At 36.7% G+C, this 14,472-nt stretch overlaps 2 protein-coding genes and 1 long non-coding RNA gene across 3 annotated transcripts; 2 read left to right on the top strand and 1 right to left on the bottom strand.

The window, feature by feature from the left end:
* Window positions 1-387: 387 nt before the first annotated feature.
* On the bottom strand, window positions 388-5,481 carry LOC126786975 (exosome complex component RRP45B). The gene is given in 8 exon segments (XM_050512927.1): window positions 388-703; window positions 2,390-2,448; window positions 3,812-4,101; window positions 4,576-4,737; window positions 4,841-4,924; window positions 5,108-5,253; window positions 5,302-5,403; window positions 5,406-5,481. Coding segments are annotated over 8 exon segments (1,143 nt in total). The 3' UTR covers window positions 388-479.
* Window positions 5,482-6,355: 874 nt separating this feature from the next.
* On the top strand, window positions 6,356-8,931 carry LOC126788472 (DNA polymerase zeta processivity subunit). The gene is made up of 6 exons (XM_050514468.1): window positions 6,356-6,401; window positions 6,478-6,558; window positions 6,718-6,830; window positions 7,575-7,764; window positions 8,030-8,252; window positions 8,471-8,931. The coding sequence occupies exons 1-5, from the start codon at window positions 6,371-6,373 to the stop codon at window positions 8,227-8,229; spliced, it is 615 nt and encodes a 204-aa protein (XP_050370425.1). The 5' UTR covers window positions 6,356-6,370; the 3' UTR covers window positions 8,230-8,252; window positions 8,471-8,931.
* A 306-nt stretch (window positions 8,932-9,237) lies between these two features.
* LOC126788474 (uncharacterized) lies at window positions 9,238-11,330 on the top strand. The gene is made up of 2 exons (XR_007671374.1): window positions 9,238-9,360; window positions 10,996-11,330. It is a non-coding gene; the product is annotated as an uncharacterized LOC126788474 (long non-coding RNA).
* The last annotated feature ends 3,142 nt before the right edge of the window (window positions 11,331-14,472 follow it).

Genomic DNA, 14,472 nt, shown 5'->3' on the forward strand with positions numbered 1-14,472 from the left:
GAGTTCCAGGCATTATAGCAGTACCTGAAGTATCTGCCATGTGACATGATGAGAAAACAACATACTATAGTTCCTAACGTACAGTTTCATTTATGCAAGTAGGGGCAACAGGCAAAATGCTGGTCAGAGTATCAATAAACAAGATATTACACAAAACTATCATAATGATAAAAATAAAATTCAAATAGTCATAATGCTTAAAAGCTGCACTTGGATTGACATGCTATAATATACGGCTCCATTTATCAGAAAATAGTTAAACATTTTCAAACACTGGTGTTGGGAATAAACTGAGCTGCTTTGCTTAGGAGAGAATGATTATCCATTTTCTTTTGGTTTCTTTTGTTTTAAGAAATTCAGTTATCTGCATGTTTAAGGTACTAGTGCAGCCAGGTAAACAAATAATATTAGGAAAAGAAATAGCCAACAAGGGGTATAGGAACAGAATGACCCCATACATGCAATGAGCAGAAGTTTGTCTAGCTAGGACCAGCAGAGGAGCGACTCTTTTTCTTGGATTTCCTGTTCTTCACCTCTACAGCATCCTTCAGGGTTTTCTCTCCCTTTGCTCTTTCAGCAGGTTCAGCTTCCCTAAGGGGTGAAGTCTCTTGATTGTTATCTTCAGGAGCATCCTCAGGCTTGGGTTCACTTGTTGTTTCCTCACCTTTTGAGTCCCTATGTTCCTCAACAGGCATCGGCATACCTGCAAAAGTATATGACATGAGTTCATTATGTATCAAGAGGCAGGTGAAAAATGGTTTTCGCCACTACCTAATTATGACATGCTAGACCACACACATGTGTGCGCGCACCCCTAGTTATGACAGTATCCTCAGAGGCTTTTTGACAATATTATACTTAGTCACGAAAATATCATTTTACTATGCTCAATACAAATAATTATCTTTCTATGCACTTTTCCATGAGTGACACATTAGCACCCGAATGTTGTCAGTATGTTATTTGCAACAGGCACAAAGCGCTTCACTGTCTCAATCCATAGATTTAATTCTTGCATCACTTCATCATATGTGTGCAAAATTTATTGCATATTTTTTGTCTATGAACACATTAGTTAACCATGCATTTTCTTTCATCTATGTTTCATTTACACAAAGAAGAAAACAAAATAGAACATGGTGTACACTGAAACATGTAACAGAGTTTTAATAGATCGAGTATTTAAAGATAGAAATAAACACAGATTAAAGTTGATGAAGCAGCCTTTAGTTGGCTGGAAAATAAATATCCTATTTGGAAGCCTAAAGCTAAGCCCAACCTTTTCTGGTCCAAAAGAAAGTCTCCATGGTAGTTTTAAGGGTCTTGTCAAGTTAATGAGTTCATTTTCAGTTACAAGAATAATTCTGAGTCTAGAGTTTTAAAAGTCTTATAATTAATAAGTTAGCAGTTACAGTTCTATGGTATTCTAGGAATCTAAGAGTTGTCTTTGAAGCTTATAGGTATGATTATCTATTGTACTTTCAGGGTAGATTGGAATGAATTAAAAAGTATATTTTGAAGGCTGTGCCTTGTTATCTCTCCCCTGACCTCCCTCTGTGCCTTGAAGGCTCTCTTTCTCTTTTATACTACCCTTCCCTGCATCAAAAGTACACTAGCTTCCTAACCCAAAAATATAGAATTGAAAAAACATTCTCTCTTATTTCTAGATAAATGATGCCCAAAGCAGTCATCTATCTAATATATTCCACAAGCTCCCAAAAGATCAATCTTGTTCCACCCAATCCAAAAAACTGTCATAACGCGGTTTTTTAGACATCACACACTATGTTGATGAGAGGCGTCCAGAAGGCCCTGTCTTCTCTGAACCAAATCACAGAAATTTATCCTCCCACCAACAGTATCTAAAGCTATTGATTTACCATACAAGCACATAAGCACTTACCCATAAAACAATAATCTGTTAATTCAAGACAGAAGAACCTTCTACCTGTGATGTTCAATTAGTAACCTGAATTTCAGATTCTTTTGAGTATCAAAAAGATAAAATTTTCAGGAGACAAGGAAATCTAGAAAATAGCTGGAGTTCCTGTGAGGGGAATGAACATGGCTTTTTAGTTCTTATACATCTCGCCATTCCTATCGACCTTAGTTGTCAAAGTTGGCGGTTCCCAACAATAACAGTTAAGGGAAAAAATTACTTGTTGATTCGCTAGCAATACCACAGCAAGTCAAAAAGCCCCCTTTTTTAGCTTATACAAATTCGGCATTCAAATGATGGCAGATGGATATTTGCATTGGAGAAAGGACCATGTCTCAAGAAAAAATATATGCAATGCATGCAGTTAACAGTTAATTCCAACATAGTCAAAAGCATGGGAAGGCTAATCATCAATTCAATTGCTCTTATAAGTGAAGTAAAACATAGTACCTTCAGAAGCTAGAGAAGCTTTCAAGGAATCTGAATCAACACCCCTTGAGTAAGGATCCCTGATAACGAGAAACAAATACATGTTAGAAACAACAGTGTAATAAGTCAGTAAAGATAGAGAACCCTCTCTTTGTAATATATTGGCAAAAGTAGAACAACCAAGATATCAGTAACGAGAGAAGACAAATAATGGCATGGTTCAGCTTTATCCAATACAAATGTTCGATATAATACAAGCACAGAATATATGTTTGACCTTTCAGAATTTTAAGAACACAAATTTGAAATGGAAGATTTAACAATACCACACATGATATATTGCTTATCATATTTAAAAAAATAAAAAATTAGTTCATTGGTTTCACCTCATGTGACAATTTTAAACTTACTTTACTTAGTTCCTAAAGAATGATAGAGCCATACATGCAATAAAGAACCCCAGTCTACATGACAAGAACTCCATGGGTTAGGATAAAGACATCCAGCCCAACAAGCATCAATAATGAGGTTTCTTTATCCCAGGTACGGATTTCACCAGGAGAGCACCTGGCATATACCCCAGGCGTATGCAGCTAATTTGGGGATATCTTTCTTGTTTTCAAAATAGAGTTATTCCTAGGATCTCATTATTGTCTCATATTTCAAACTTTTATTTCAATGAAAATAAATCAGAGACATCAGACCTTGACTTTCATTACACTTCTAATACAAAACATAGAATGTTGTCTGCCCTGTTGAAGATCAATAATAAGTTATCCACTTCTTCTACCTTCAAGCAAAATTGGTTGCTAAATAAATTTCCTATTTCTGTTCAAATAAATAAATAAAAGGGAGGAGCAAATAGATCGCCACCATACAGAACATAAGCACCATCAAAACAATCAAATATCAAGGTCAATAGAGCCAAAAAAACAAACTCCTAAATGGAATATAAAGAAGACTAACATTACATTCAGTTAATTATTCCTGGAATGTAATTAGATTCTCCTAATCAAACTTATAATGCTCTAGAAAACAAAAGGCTGCACATCAGACCTTGGCTTAGATTACACATTTATGCTTCTATTGCTACATAGATTGTATACATATTTTAACTGTTTACCACTGTGTATCTAGCAAAGTTTTCCCTGATAAGATGTCTAATAGGTCATCTACTTCTACTTCAAGCATTATGGATGGCTAAATTAATTTAGTATTATGGTTTTTCTAAGGTAATGAGTAGTACACAATCCAAAGAATACCAGAAAAAGGAAAAGAAGAAGAGTAGCAAAAAGTATTCAAGTATACCCAACACAAGCACTACTAAGACAATCAAATTAAAATCTGTAGAAACCAAAAACTTTTGAAAATCAAGCAGACTGCATAGCTGGCAAATTTTACACTAGATTACTGATATACGAGGAGATGTCCTAAAAAACATACCAACTTGAGGGGCCCCCAATAAAAATTTTGGTATCTGCATTACTCTTGTTAGATTTTGTTTTGTCTGGCATAATTTCACTTTCAGCATCCCCACTTTGAGTGGCAATGCCTTCCTCAGGAACCTGCTTTGTTCTCTCCACATAATGCCCTGAACATTCATCAATTCACATCTTGTCAACAGAAGAGTTCTGTTTCAGCCCTATGTTAGAAGCACCCCTATCTATATCCATGGGGACAGAAGAATGGCGCTTGATCTTCAGTAATGCTCTTTTTGTGTTATGTAAATCAACCTGCAGTTGACACCACAGGCAAAGCAAAAGAAAAGAAAATTAAATTAAATTAAATTTTGTGCCTTGTTAAAATCATTTGAATGCTGCTGAAACAAGATGAGACTAACACAAATAAATAACACTTTTCCACATAATCAAGATATGAGTTTTAATATCTACTATCTAGTGGCGTATGAGATTCAAACTAAACCCTAAAATAGGTTGATTGGGACTTGTGCCCACGTCTATGCATATCTAAATGCCTGATTCAAACAAACACTTCTTCATATATTATAAAAAATTTCAACAGACATTGCCAAAAAAAATTAGAAGGAAAAGGGCACTCATAAGTCTGACATTCTCCTTCAACTGCAAACAGAATTGGGATGAAAGTTTGTACTATTTCTAAAACAATTTTCTGAAAGCTTACTCGCTGTTTCAACAGAAAAGAGAACACAATCATGAAAAATATAATTCATAAAGTTGGTGTCTCACCTCTTTCCTTATCATATCTGAGATTCCACCAGCCTTGGCAGCAGCAATTCGCAAACATTGCATTATAACACCCTGCAAGACGCCCTCCCCGCCAGCTTTTTGAATGGCACAAACATCACCATTAGAATTAAGTGTAGCGGTCAATCGTCCCCCCATAACAGCCTCTTCATGGAGCATTACATCAAGTTAGACAAAGAAGTCATCATTGCAGCTAGGCGGTGCACAAATACAAATTCTTCAGACACACAAAACTGAAATTGCTTACCACACTGCTCTCATAACTGAAGAATCCAAAAGTTACTGCGATAGGGAGATGGTGTATTATTAGATGAAGTGGCTCTCTCTCTCTCTCCCCTGCCAATGCAAATGCACACGAGGATTTGATTTTAATCGAGCCAACAGGTACACGAGAGCATATTTTCTATCTAAATAGTAAACACACATGTACAAATCAACATTTCCAACAACAAAAAACACATGTATACATGGTCCAAAATATGCAATGCTTGCGATTCAGAAACAAAGAGCCAACCTCGGGTGGATGCATGATGACTTCCTGACCCTTTTCTCCCCCTAATGAGCACTCGGGCCTCCGGAACGTCAACAAACCCGCCAGTGCAGCAATATTAGCAGCATCAATAAGATTTTTGCCACACAAAGTTGCGATTAACTGTCCTAATTACCCAAAAGTAAAAATAAAAACAAAGCCAGAGATAGAGAGAGAACACAAAGCTGTGACAAAGGCCATGACGCGAGTTTTGCCGAGGTGGACCTCCGCGGAGCCTTCGTCTTTGCCGAAGTTGATGTCGAGGCTGCGGTAGTCCAAGGGGCGGACTCCAGTGCCGTCTCGATGAACTTCTACTCGTTCACCGTCATCCGCCATGTGTTGGCCAGTCTCTGCTCCATTGTTAAGCAAAGCACTACTGCTACCAGGGCTTTTGCCTAATTCAAAGCTTTTGCTTTTAGGGTTTTAGGGACACCACCACACACGACGTCGTTTGGCACTAATCCTATAATTTTTATTTTATTTTTGTCAAAACTAAGCCTTTAATTTTGATAACCGTATAAATGTGATTTGGAATTTAGATCATTGAGCTACCAAAGTAAAATTTTGCGCCAATTTGGGCAGCAAAACGCAGCTTAAACAAAAACGACTCTCTCTCCTCTCTCGTTTAAACAACACTTGGTTGTGGTAGTGGATAAGAGCTAGTGCAGCTTTAGCAAAATTTCGGGTTCGAGGCCTTATAGATGCAGCACTGAGTGTTGGAAGCGTTATCCCCTCCATTCGGAGGTCTTCCAGGCTCACGAGTTAATCCCATCAGTCCTCAAAAAGGGCCGAATAAGGCATTCCTTCATGCAACTAAAAATAATTGCGATTTTATTTGTAAATTGCAGTCATAACACATATATTTATGTGTTTGAACTATTTCAATTTAGCAATAATCGACAATAAATTGACCACAACAACTTGTATATAAAGAAAGACGTCTCAACACTAGAGGATTATCTGTTAATCGGAGTTGATGAAGACACATTCTAAATGAACGACACCAAAACAACACAACTAAAACGCTCTAGTAAATGTATTCTCATTTTAAATAATTAAACCAGAATGTGTCTTATTTCTACGACCTAAATTGAAATCGATAATTCGAACAGTCTTGCTTCAAAAAAGTGATTTTTGAAGAAACTTTTTGAAAACAATGAGTCGGGGTTGAACCTGAATCGGGTTAGACCCGCCAAAGAGCGGGTTCGTCTATTTAAGACTTTAAAAAAATTCCCAACTGTAGACAAAATGGAGCGCAAAGACAATCAGTCTCCTCGAGGTTTTACTTTTCAACTTGTCAAAATCGTTTCTGAATTATTATTTCTCTTTGTTCCTAATCCTTGTAAATTTCGCAGATGAAACCGCTCGGATTCTGGTCGAGTTCCTGGAGGTGGCAATCACTTCAATCGTTTTCCTCAAAGGAATCTACCCTCCTGGTTTGTTCTCATCTCATCTAATCACTAACCCCATTTCTTGTTAGTCTTGTTCTTTGAGGAACCCAAAAAGGGTAACCCATAAAAGCATGAGAAAGTGAGTCTGATGGGTTTAAATGTTTGAAATTGAATTTGCTGATGTGTTGCCTTTTGGGTTTGAAGGTACTTTTGAGAGAAGGAAGTATATGAACTTGGTGGTTCATAGAGCTCGGCACCCTGAGCTGAGGGATTATATCCATTCTGCTGTCTATGGACTTCTTCCTTTTATCAAAAAGGTTTGTCCTTTTAGGGCAAATTTCTTTGCTTTTGTTGTTTTTTCGGAATATATTGTCTTTCGTTATGAATGTCTGCAAGAATTGGCTGGTTCATGTAATGCTACTAGGCAGTGGTTAAGTTTTGTACAGACTATTTGACCTGTTTGTTGGAGTTGTTACATTGTATATGCATTTGCGCTAATAGTAGTATTATGTCAATTCATATTCTCGCCTTAAGAATGCAGCATTTTTCGCTTATATAATGATCACTTTCATCGAAAATGTATCTGTTTTTAAACTTCTTGAACATTTTTGGGTTCCTGTAAAAATCAATGCTTGTCAGGGATGATTCACCATAACTGTTAGTTTGAGTGTATAGTATAACTGAGTAGGTACTGGAATGCTTTGCAGAGTCCTAGTCTATCAGATTCATAACATGCGCTCACATTCACCATGATAAGTTCTCTCATTATTTGCTGGATTGCCTCTCTTTTTAACTGATTTATGCTACAGACAAGTAGAATATATTTAAGGAATATACCAATGAACTACCTGTCCAACAAGCAGGTTGTGAAGTGCCATCTGATTTCTGTGATGGGAATAATTCAAAATTTCGTATTGTCATGACTCATGTCTTATTGTCACTTTTTTATCCTATGAAAATGATTTAACATGATCTTCTCTTTCTTATTGTTGTATTCCAGTTGGTCTCCTTTATCATGTGCCATGTAAACTCACTAGAACGAACATACATTTTACTAATAGGGTCTGGTGGAGAGAGTAGCAGTTATTTTCTTCAACAGTGACAACAACCCTATAGAAAGATTTATGTTTAAGCTCGCCGTGGATCAGTCTTGTGGCTCAAACATTGGAGAAGCTGACCTGGAGTTCTCACTTAGGTCATTCTTTATCAAGCTTCCTGTCATAGAATCCGTTACTAGGGTTCTTCCCCAGGGCAAGTGCTTGAGTTCCTAGTCAACTTTTGTACTCAGTTTCAAGCTTAGTTGTTTTATTTTATCTTAATTAAAGTACTATTGAATGTAATTTCTTTTTCTTTGCTTATACCCTTTTACTTTTGAATTCTCAACTTTGGTTGTTCGATTTTGACCCTACACTTCGGTTGTTTCTGGTTTCTTCCACTCTAGTTGCGGTCCTTCTGCGTTTTCGTTTTTCTTTTTAAATTTTGCAGCTAGATCATGTAAGCTTTCATCTTATAATAGATTGCAGGTGGGAGATAACGGCGTATTTTCAATCCCTTCCTGAGGAAAGCTCAAGTAAAAATGAAGAGTTGTGGATTCCAACAGACACGAAGCAGTGGCAGCAACCTCCTCTAATAACCCCTATTAAGTCAATGAGTAGTCAACCTCTCGCGGTGCAATTGTATTTAGAACATCCAAGTATATCAGAACCAAAGCCTTGAATGAAGACTACAACTTTTCAAGGGTATGCACATATAGTTACTTTGATATTTCCTAAAGCTTCCTTCCTTCTTTGTTGTCTTTATTTTTATTTTTTTTTGCTAGTGATCAGACTCTATAATCTGGTGTTATGACCCACATTATCTTCTGTCACGAGTCACAACCCATTTTTCAATCATAATATTAAGATCAATGGTTCAGCATGTTGATACTGAGCAATTTTTTATTTATATTGCTATTCAGACTCCAGGTAACAATTGCAACAGCCATTCTGCCCTCCATGCTACATTTAACTATACCATGTGACAGAAGAGTGAGTTGTATAAACCTGGTATGGCTGCCCTTCTTGCTGATTGTATGTCCTGTTCCAATGGATTCTTTGAATCTAAATTGGATTTGACGAATGATTTGAAGAAGTCACTGATTCAAAGTACCCAGACTATTTCAGTTAAATGTCAATGAAAGAGCTTATTATCGAAAGGAACAATTGGCTACTGATAGAGTTTGTGGCCTCTCACAGTGGGAAAGAAGTTGAGAATTCCAAGAGAGGGTAGCATTGTATATGTTTTAGACTTTTAGCTGCGTATGATAGATCAAAGTTGATGATCAAATGTGCCCTTCTGTTATTTAATGATAAATTTTCGGTACTTGGAGGTGAACATATCAACTCATGTAATTTGGTAACTTTTATAAATTATAATGTTGATTAATTTTGCGCACAACTGCAAAAATGGTGATCTAGCATCATGTTAATCCTATCTTCTCATGATCCTCACAAGTCGCAATGTCCTCGACTGTTGAGCTTTCGGGCTGCACCTTTACAAAAAATCAGTGCTCGGAAATCATATCTACACTATCATATGCAATACTAATGCGGTATATAGCAGGAGAATTTAATAGATCATCTCTAAAAATTCTAAAATACAATTCTGTGCATCAGTTCACTTCCTAGAACAAGTTAAACCCCAATGTTAAATGTTTTTTGGTCCAAGTTGATGGCCCATTATTCCATTGTCTTCATGGTGCACCAATCGATCACCAGTCCATTGTTATAATATCCTTTTTTGCCTCCTAGACTCCTAGTTAACAATGGACTGGTGGTCGACTGGTGAGAAGTAGGTTCCTGCAGTCAGGTACTTTCAAATCTTTCTTAAGCTATCTGAATGTCAAATGAGAACTTTTTAATCCTGAACGTAATTGGAATCGTCTCTCCTAATGGATATGAGAGAATTTCCATTAGGGCATTCGATCTCGTATACACAGATTGCATGTTTGCTATCCTTCATTATTGCAATTCTGGATAGTTTGAGCCTCATCGGACTATAACATTATACAGAAACGAATTTAATCAATTTATATATTTTTTTTCTCCTTTTTACACTACAAGTGTTGCTTATGAAATTTAGATGTTTGTATAGATTAGATAGATGTTTAAGACCATACTGGTGCTGATCAAACGCTCGCTGATAAACTGATATGCTTGATCAATCATATTCTGTTTTCGATCTATTCAAATCCTGCTGCAACTGATGGAGAAGTGACATTACACATTTTCATCCATATTTTGTTTTCTTGTTCATCCTTTTGGTGAACCACTTTTGAGATTCGAGCACAGCACTGCATCATATCAGTAATTCCTTTTCTGGAAAGTGGATTGAGTGTAATGTCATAGTCAACATCATATTAGTGATGAGAATTTTCTTTCCCACGAGGATCCATTTTGAGGGCCAAGGATTTCAAGGTTTTAAAGAACTTGTTCAAATTGTGACTCAGGAGGATGGATTTGGTAGGAATTTAACATGTACTTATGGTTATGCACTTTTGAGAGCACCTTCAAGCACGAAAAGAAGTCACCTTTAAATGACGATGAGTATATTTCAAGGGGACTTTGTGCAAGTTATGATATGCTTAATTCAAAATATTTGTGGTTAATCATAGCACAGAGGATTGGTTTTTCTCCTTCTGTCTAATTATATGACTTTATAAAAGGCTAAAGTCACCAGCAACAAAAAAAAACCCTTCTTTTCTTCGATTTCATTCTCACTTGTCTACACTATGAAGCAAAGCTGAGTAGTAAGCCACCGATATATGCATGTTAGTTTTCCCATTCCTTTCCAGTTACTCATGTTTTCTGAGTGAACCTTACAGTAGGCCGGTCATGAAGCTATGATCGAACATTCGAATGTGCTTAGATCATGGGGCATTTGGGTATGGGATAAGCTCATCATGGCCTTTAGGTCTTCTGGTTTAGTTACACAGAAAAAAGTCTGTACTTTCTCGTTTCAGATTTACCACACAGGTTTACTTTCCTCCCAAGTCATTGTTCAATCCTGAAGACTAATGAGGGCAGAAGAGCAACGTTGTCAATGAGAATTTAATCTAAAGATTCTTAAACCATTGTTTAGGTCGGTTTGGTTGTCCATAAACTTGTGCAACTCATCTGTATGTATCTGATTTAGCGGTTCTGGTGCATCCTCAGGTTTATGTCCTTGTTACACCACTATCTACATGTTGAAGCATACATATTATTAGGATTTGACCTTTAACCATGCGAGAATCACCAGACAAAACCAGACAAGACAGATGATTGCGAGGACAGATAACGAAGTTTACGATAGATTTAACTCCTTATCTTGTCTACTTTTATATGCTGTTCATCATCAATTTGAAAACGAAAAAAAACAACCATAAAGTTCCTTCATGATAATAATGTGAGACTTAACTATAAGATCGGTGTCGACTAGTTTGACAATGAATGCATTAGGCAGGGCTTCCATGGTTCATCCATGTTAGGTTTGGTACAGAATGAACCAGGTGGGACATTTCTTGCCTGTGAAGTCACTATCCCTTCATTTTGAACTTAAGAATACAGGTTTGATTGATTAAGATGGTCACTTTTGGATTAGTTATAGTAGTAGTGGAGCCCAGTATTAGGCTCAACATACTTATTCAGTCTCTTGATCTGTTTGTTTGTTTGTTTGTTATGGCCCATTCTGTTTTGGAAATTAAGGCAACCTCCAAACTAATAGAAGGTATATTATTGGACTACTGCTACTTGTTTGTTACTGGAAATGATGGATTCTCAACATTTTTTTACCATGAAGTATTTTGCCAAAGTTTCACCTACCCATTATGAAGAAAACTTGTGTATATGAGTATATCTATATGCTTTGGGTACCCACTATGAAAAGGATTTGTGGGATTGTGTTCCTATTTTCCTTGATTCTTGCATATATTGTTGGTTGGTGAACAATTTGGAACTTGGAACAATTTCATCACACAAGGAAAGCATATACATTTCCTTGTGATGGATTTCATGATCAAGGTAAATTTATTCTATAGTCAAATGAGTGGATTCATTTGGATGAGTGAATTCAGTCTCAAAGTACCTGACATCAAGGTTAAATTGTTTGGTAACTTATAAATTTGATAGATATTATCATCGTTTATATATTCATTATCTTGTCAAGAATGACAGCACATGATTGCGATGAGTGATTTCAAATCTTGAAATAAAACAGATAACACCAAGTGAGCATAATTGCATTCCTTGTGATGGAATTCAAGCTATGATTAGTGCAGCAGATATGCTAACAAAACTTTAGGATATAGACAGAAAAGGAAACATGAATTTCTTTCATAAATCATCAAATTGGAGTTGGAATTCCTTGTGTGAATTCTGCTCTGCATGATCAATATGTGGCCCTATTATCCCCCCTCATGAACTGTCAACAACTCAATGCTGTGCACTATGCACCACCATATATATTGATGACACCACCAAATATCTCCTAACCTCCTCCTCCTCCTCCTACTCCTTTTGATTGGATTAAAGAGATAGCTCATTCTCTATAATGTCATCTTCAACTCCAAGCTCATGTCCACTCCACACTGTTAAATGTACAGAACTTTGAAAAAGTTGGAAAAGAAAGATGAAAACACATAGTACATTCTGATCTCTCTCAATCACTCTCTTGGTTCTTTCTTTCTTGACAAGTATCATTTCACTGGAATAACTTTTATGTATTTTAAGACAACACCTAGTCCAAACCAACCTATTCTATGCATATTGTCATTTCATTCAGAAAATCTAAGAGCTATTGGTTTTGGTGTGTTCCCACTCACATCAACCCAAAACATCATGAATGATTTTATTGGTCTAGCTATTGCAGCAGTGCCTCTGTAGACAACAAGGAATTACATGCTCACTTTAGACAAAGTACCCACTAGCCAAATGCAAAGGAAGAGATATGAAGAGAAAACATGAAGAAAAGAAAATGCATAGGAAGAGATTTGAAACACAATAATGTCACCCAATAAGTGAGTTTGTTAAAGAGCGTAAATAATAAAACCGAGTTAATCGTTCAATTACGTAAAAATTGAGACTCGTGAGAGGTTTTCTTGAATTTTTTTTATTTTCGTTATGGTTTTTCTTCAGTACATTTCACTAAAATGGAGGTGATTAGTGAGGGGACATTACCTTAGAGGTTTATGGGAAGTTGGGTATGCAAATTTTTAACCACAATGTGCAAAGGACCCATGAATGGGAATGAGTAAGATGATTTGGTCATGGGCAGTTGGGCACATGGATATTGTTGTTTTAGTGGAAGAGGCTGATGATGTTTGCACTTGAAGATACCAATCTGTCAAAAGTCCTTGGAGGAAAGAAAAGAATAGTTTTTGGTGTAACTGTTCTTCCTCCTTTTGCTCTTTTGATGCTACTTTTAATTTCCTGTTTTCTCCATGTTTCATCATCCATAGTGGGATTTTTTTTTTCAGGATTCAAATTTGCAATATACAATGTCCATCTCAGTTACTCCATCCATTCTATCACACTTCCAAATCCAACCTCCTAAAGTGGTGGTGGACTCAACTCAATGGCAGGTCAAGTCATAGAAAATTCCCACATAAAGAGAAAAGAGAAAGGAAAAAAATCCAATGCTCAGATATGATTTCTAGGTCACTGATTTGTTATGCTTTCTATCTTTGTTGGAATCTTATCATGAACCCTCTTTCAAAAGATAACCATATAACCCATTACCCTTAGCATAGTAAAATGAGAATGTGATCAGAAAAGTGAAGAGCACCAAATCAAAGAAGACCTTGCAAACACCCATTAGCTATTGACATTACTTTACGTCTTTACCAATGCCCCTTTGCAGATTTTACCAGTGGTAACTTAATTCCACATGCAGAAACTCAGAAAGTGATGTTGAAACATAACTGGGATTCAAAGCCAATTAGGAACTGGTAATTTAGAATGGGGCTTGGTCTGATCAGGAAGAGGGACCATTTACGTATGTTGGGGGTCCAATGTCTAGGCTGTACGCCTGTACAGATGAAAGAAATATGAGCAACATAATTGTGAGATGATGGAGGTACTAGTACTGTTACTACTACTAGTCTAGTACTACATGATTGAGTGACACCTTTCACAAGGAAAGATAGGTTTAGGGTTTCCATCATGACTTGGCCCTCCATGCCTGTCCTCTCTGAATTGGAGGAATCCATATTCTTCTGCTTATAATATATGCCTTCAAGTACCTGTCCCAATTACAAAACTGGACAGCCCCACCTCCTCTCCAACTCAAACTTGGAATATGGTTTATATCACCAAAGTGGGCAACTTATGTGACACATATCTCCATCCCTTTACACCAAGTCTCATACCTAAAAGCTTAAAAGGAGCAAACAAAGCACAAAGCATGGGCTTAAGATACTTAGACAAGGATTTGTTTTCTCTCTACTCAAATGAGATATTCAGATCATTAGATTAACTAATCTCATTGGGTCATGTGTCAATGTCTTCATTTTGTTTTGCTCTGTGGGTTTGATGAGTTGAGCGATGAGCTTTAAGCAATTGGCAATGCCCTTAATCATTATACAATTTGCTCTAATTAGTAGTGAGCATGTACATCATTGAATAAGGTAAAGGGAGAGAGGTGATGATGTTGATGTTGATGTTGATGTTGATGATGATGATTGACCCACCATGAAATTGATGTGTGATTCTATTTCTATAGCAAGGGGACCAATGCAAAGGCAATGAGTGTAGTTAGGTTTTCTAGCTTTATTCACACATCATTTTCATGGGAGCAAAAAATTAATATGGCACCAAATGGGGTTGTGTGTGATTGTTCCCTCCCCTTTGGCATTCACAAAAGTTTACTCCCTCAATTGATGACTTTGGTAGAACGGTAGAAGAGTTGCAAATGGGCAAGCACATTCATTATACAATTTTGGCC

The sequence above is a fragment of the Argentina anserina genome, chromosome 3 (genome assembly GCF_933775445.1).
Source record: "Argentina anserina chromosome 3, drPotAnse1.1, whole genome shotgun sequence".
NCBI lineage: Eukaryota > Viridiplantae > Streptophyta > Magnoliopsida > Rosales > Rosaceae > Argentina > Argentina anserina.

Bases quoted from the DNA above. Each gene is read 5' to 3' on its own strand.
- LOC126788472 (XM_050514468.1), top strand. From the start codon at position 6,371: ATGGAGCGCAAAGACAATCAGTCTCCTCGAG. The intron at 6,402-6,477 runs GTTTTACTTTTC...TAAATTTCGCAG, and splicing joins AGACAATCAGTCTCCTCGAG to ATGAAACCGCTCGGATTCTG. The intron at 7,765-8,029 runs GCAAGTGCTTGA...ATCTTATAATAG, and splicing joins TACTAGGGTTCTTCCCCAGG to ATTGCAGGTGGGAGATAACG.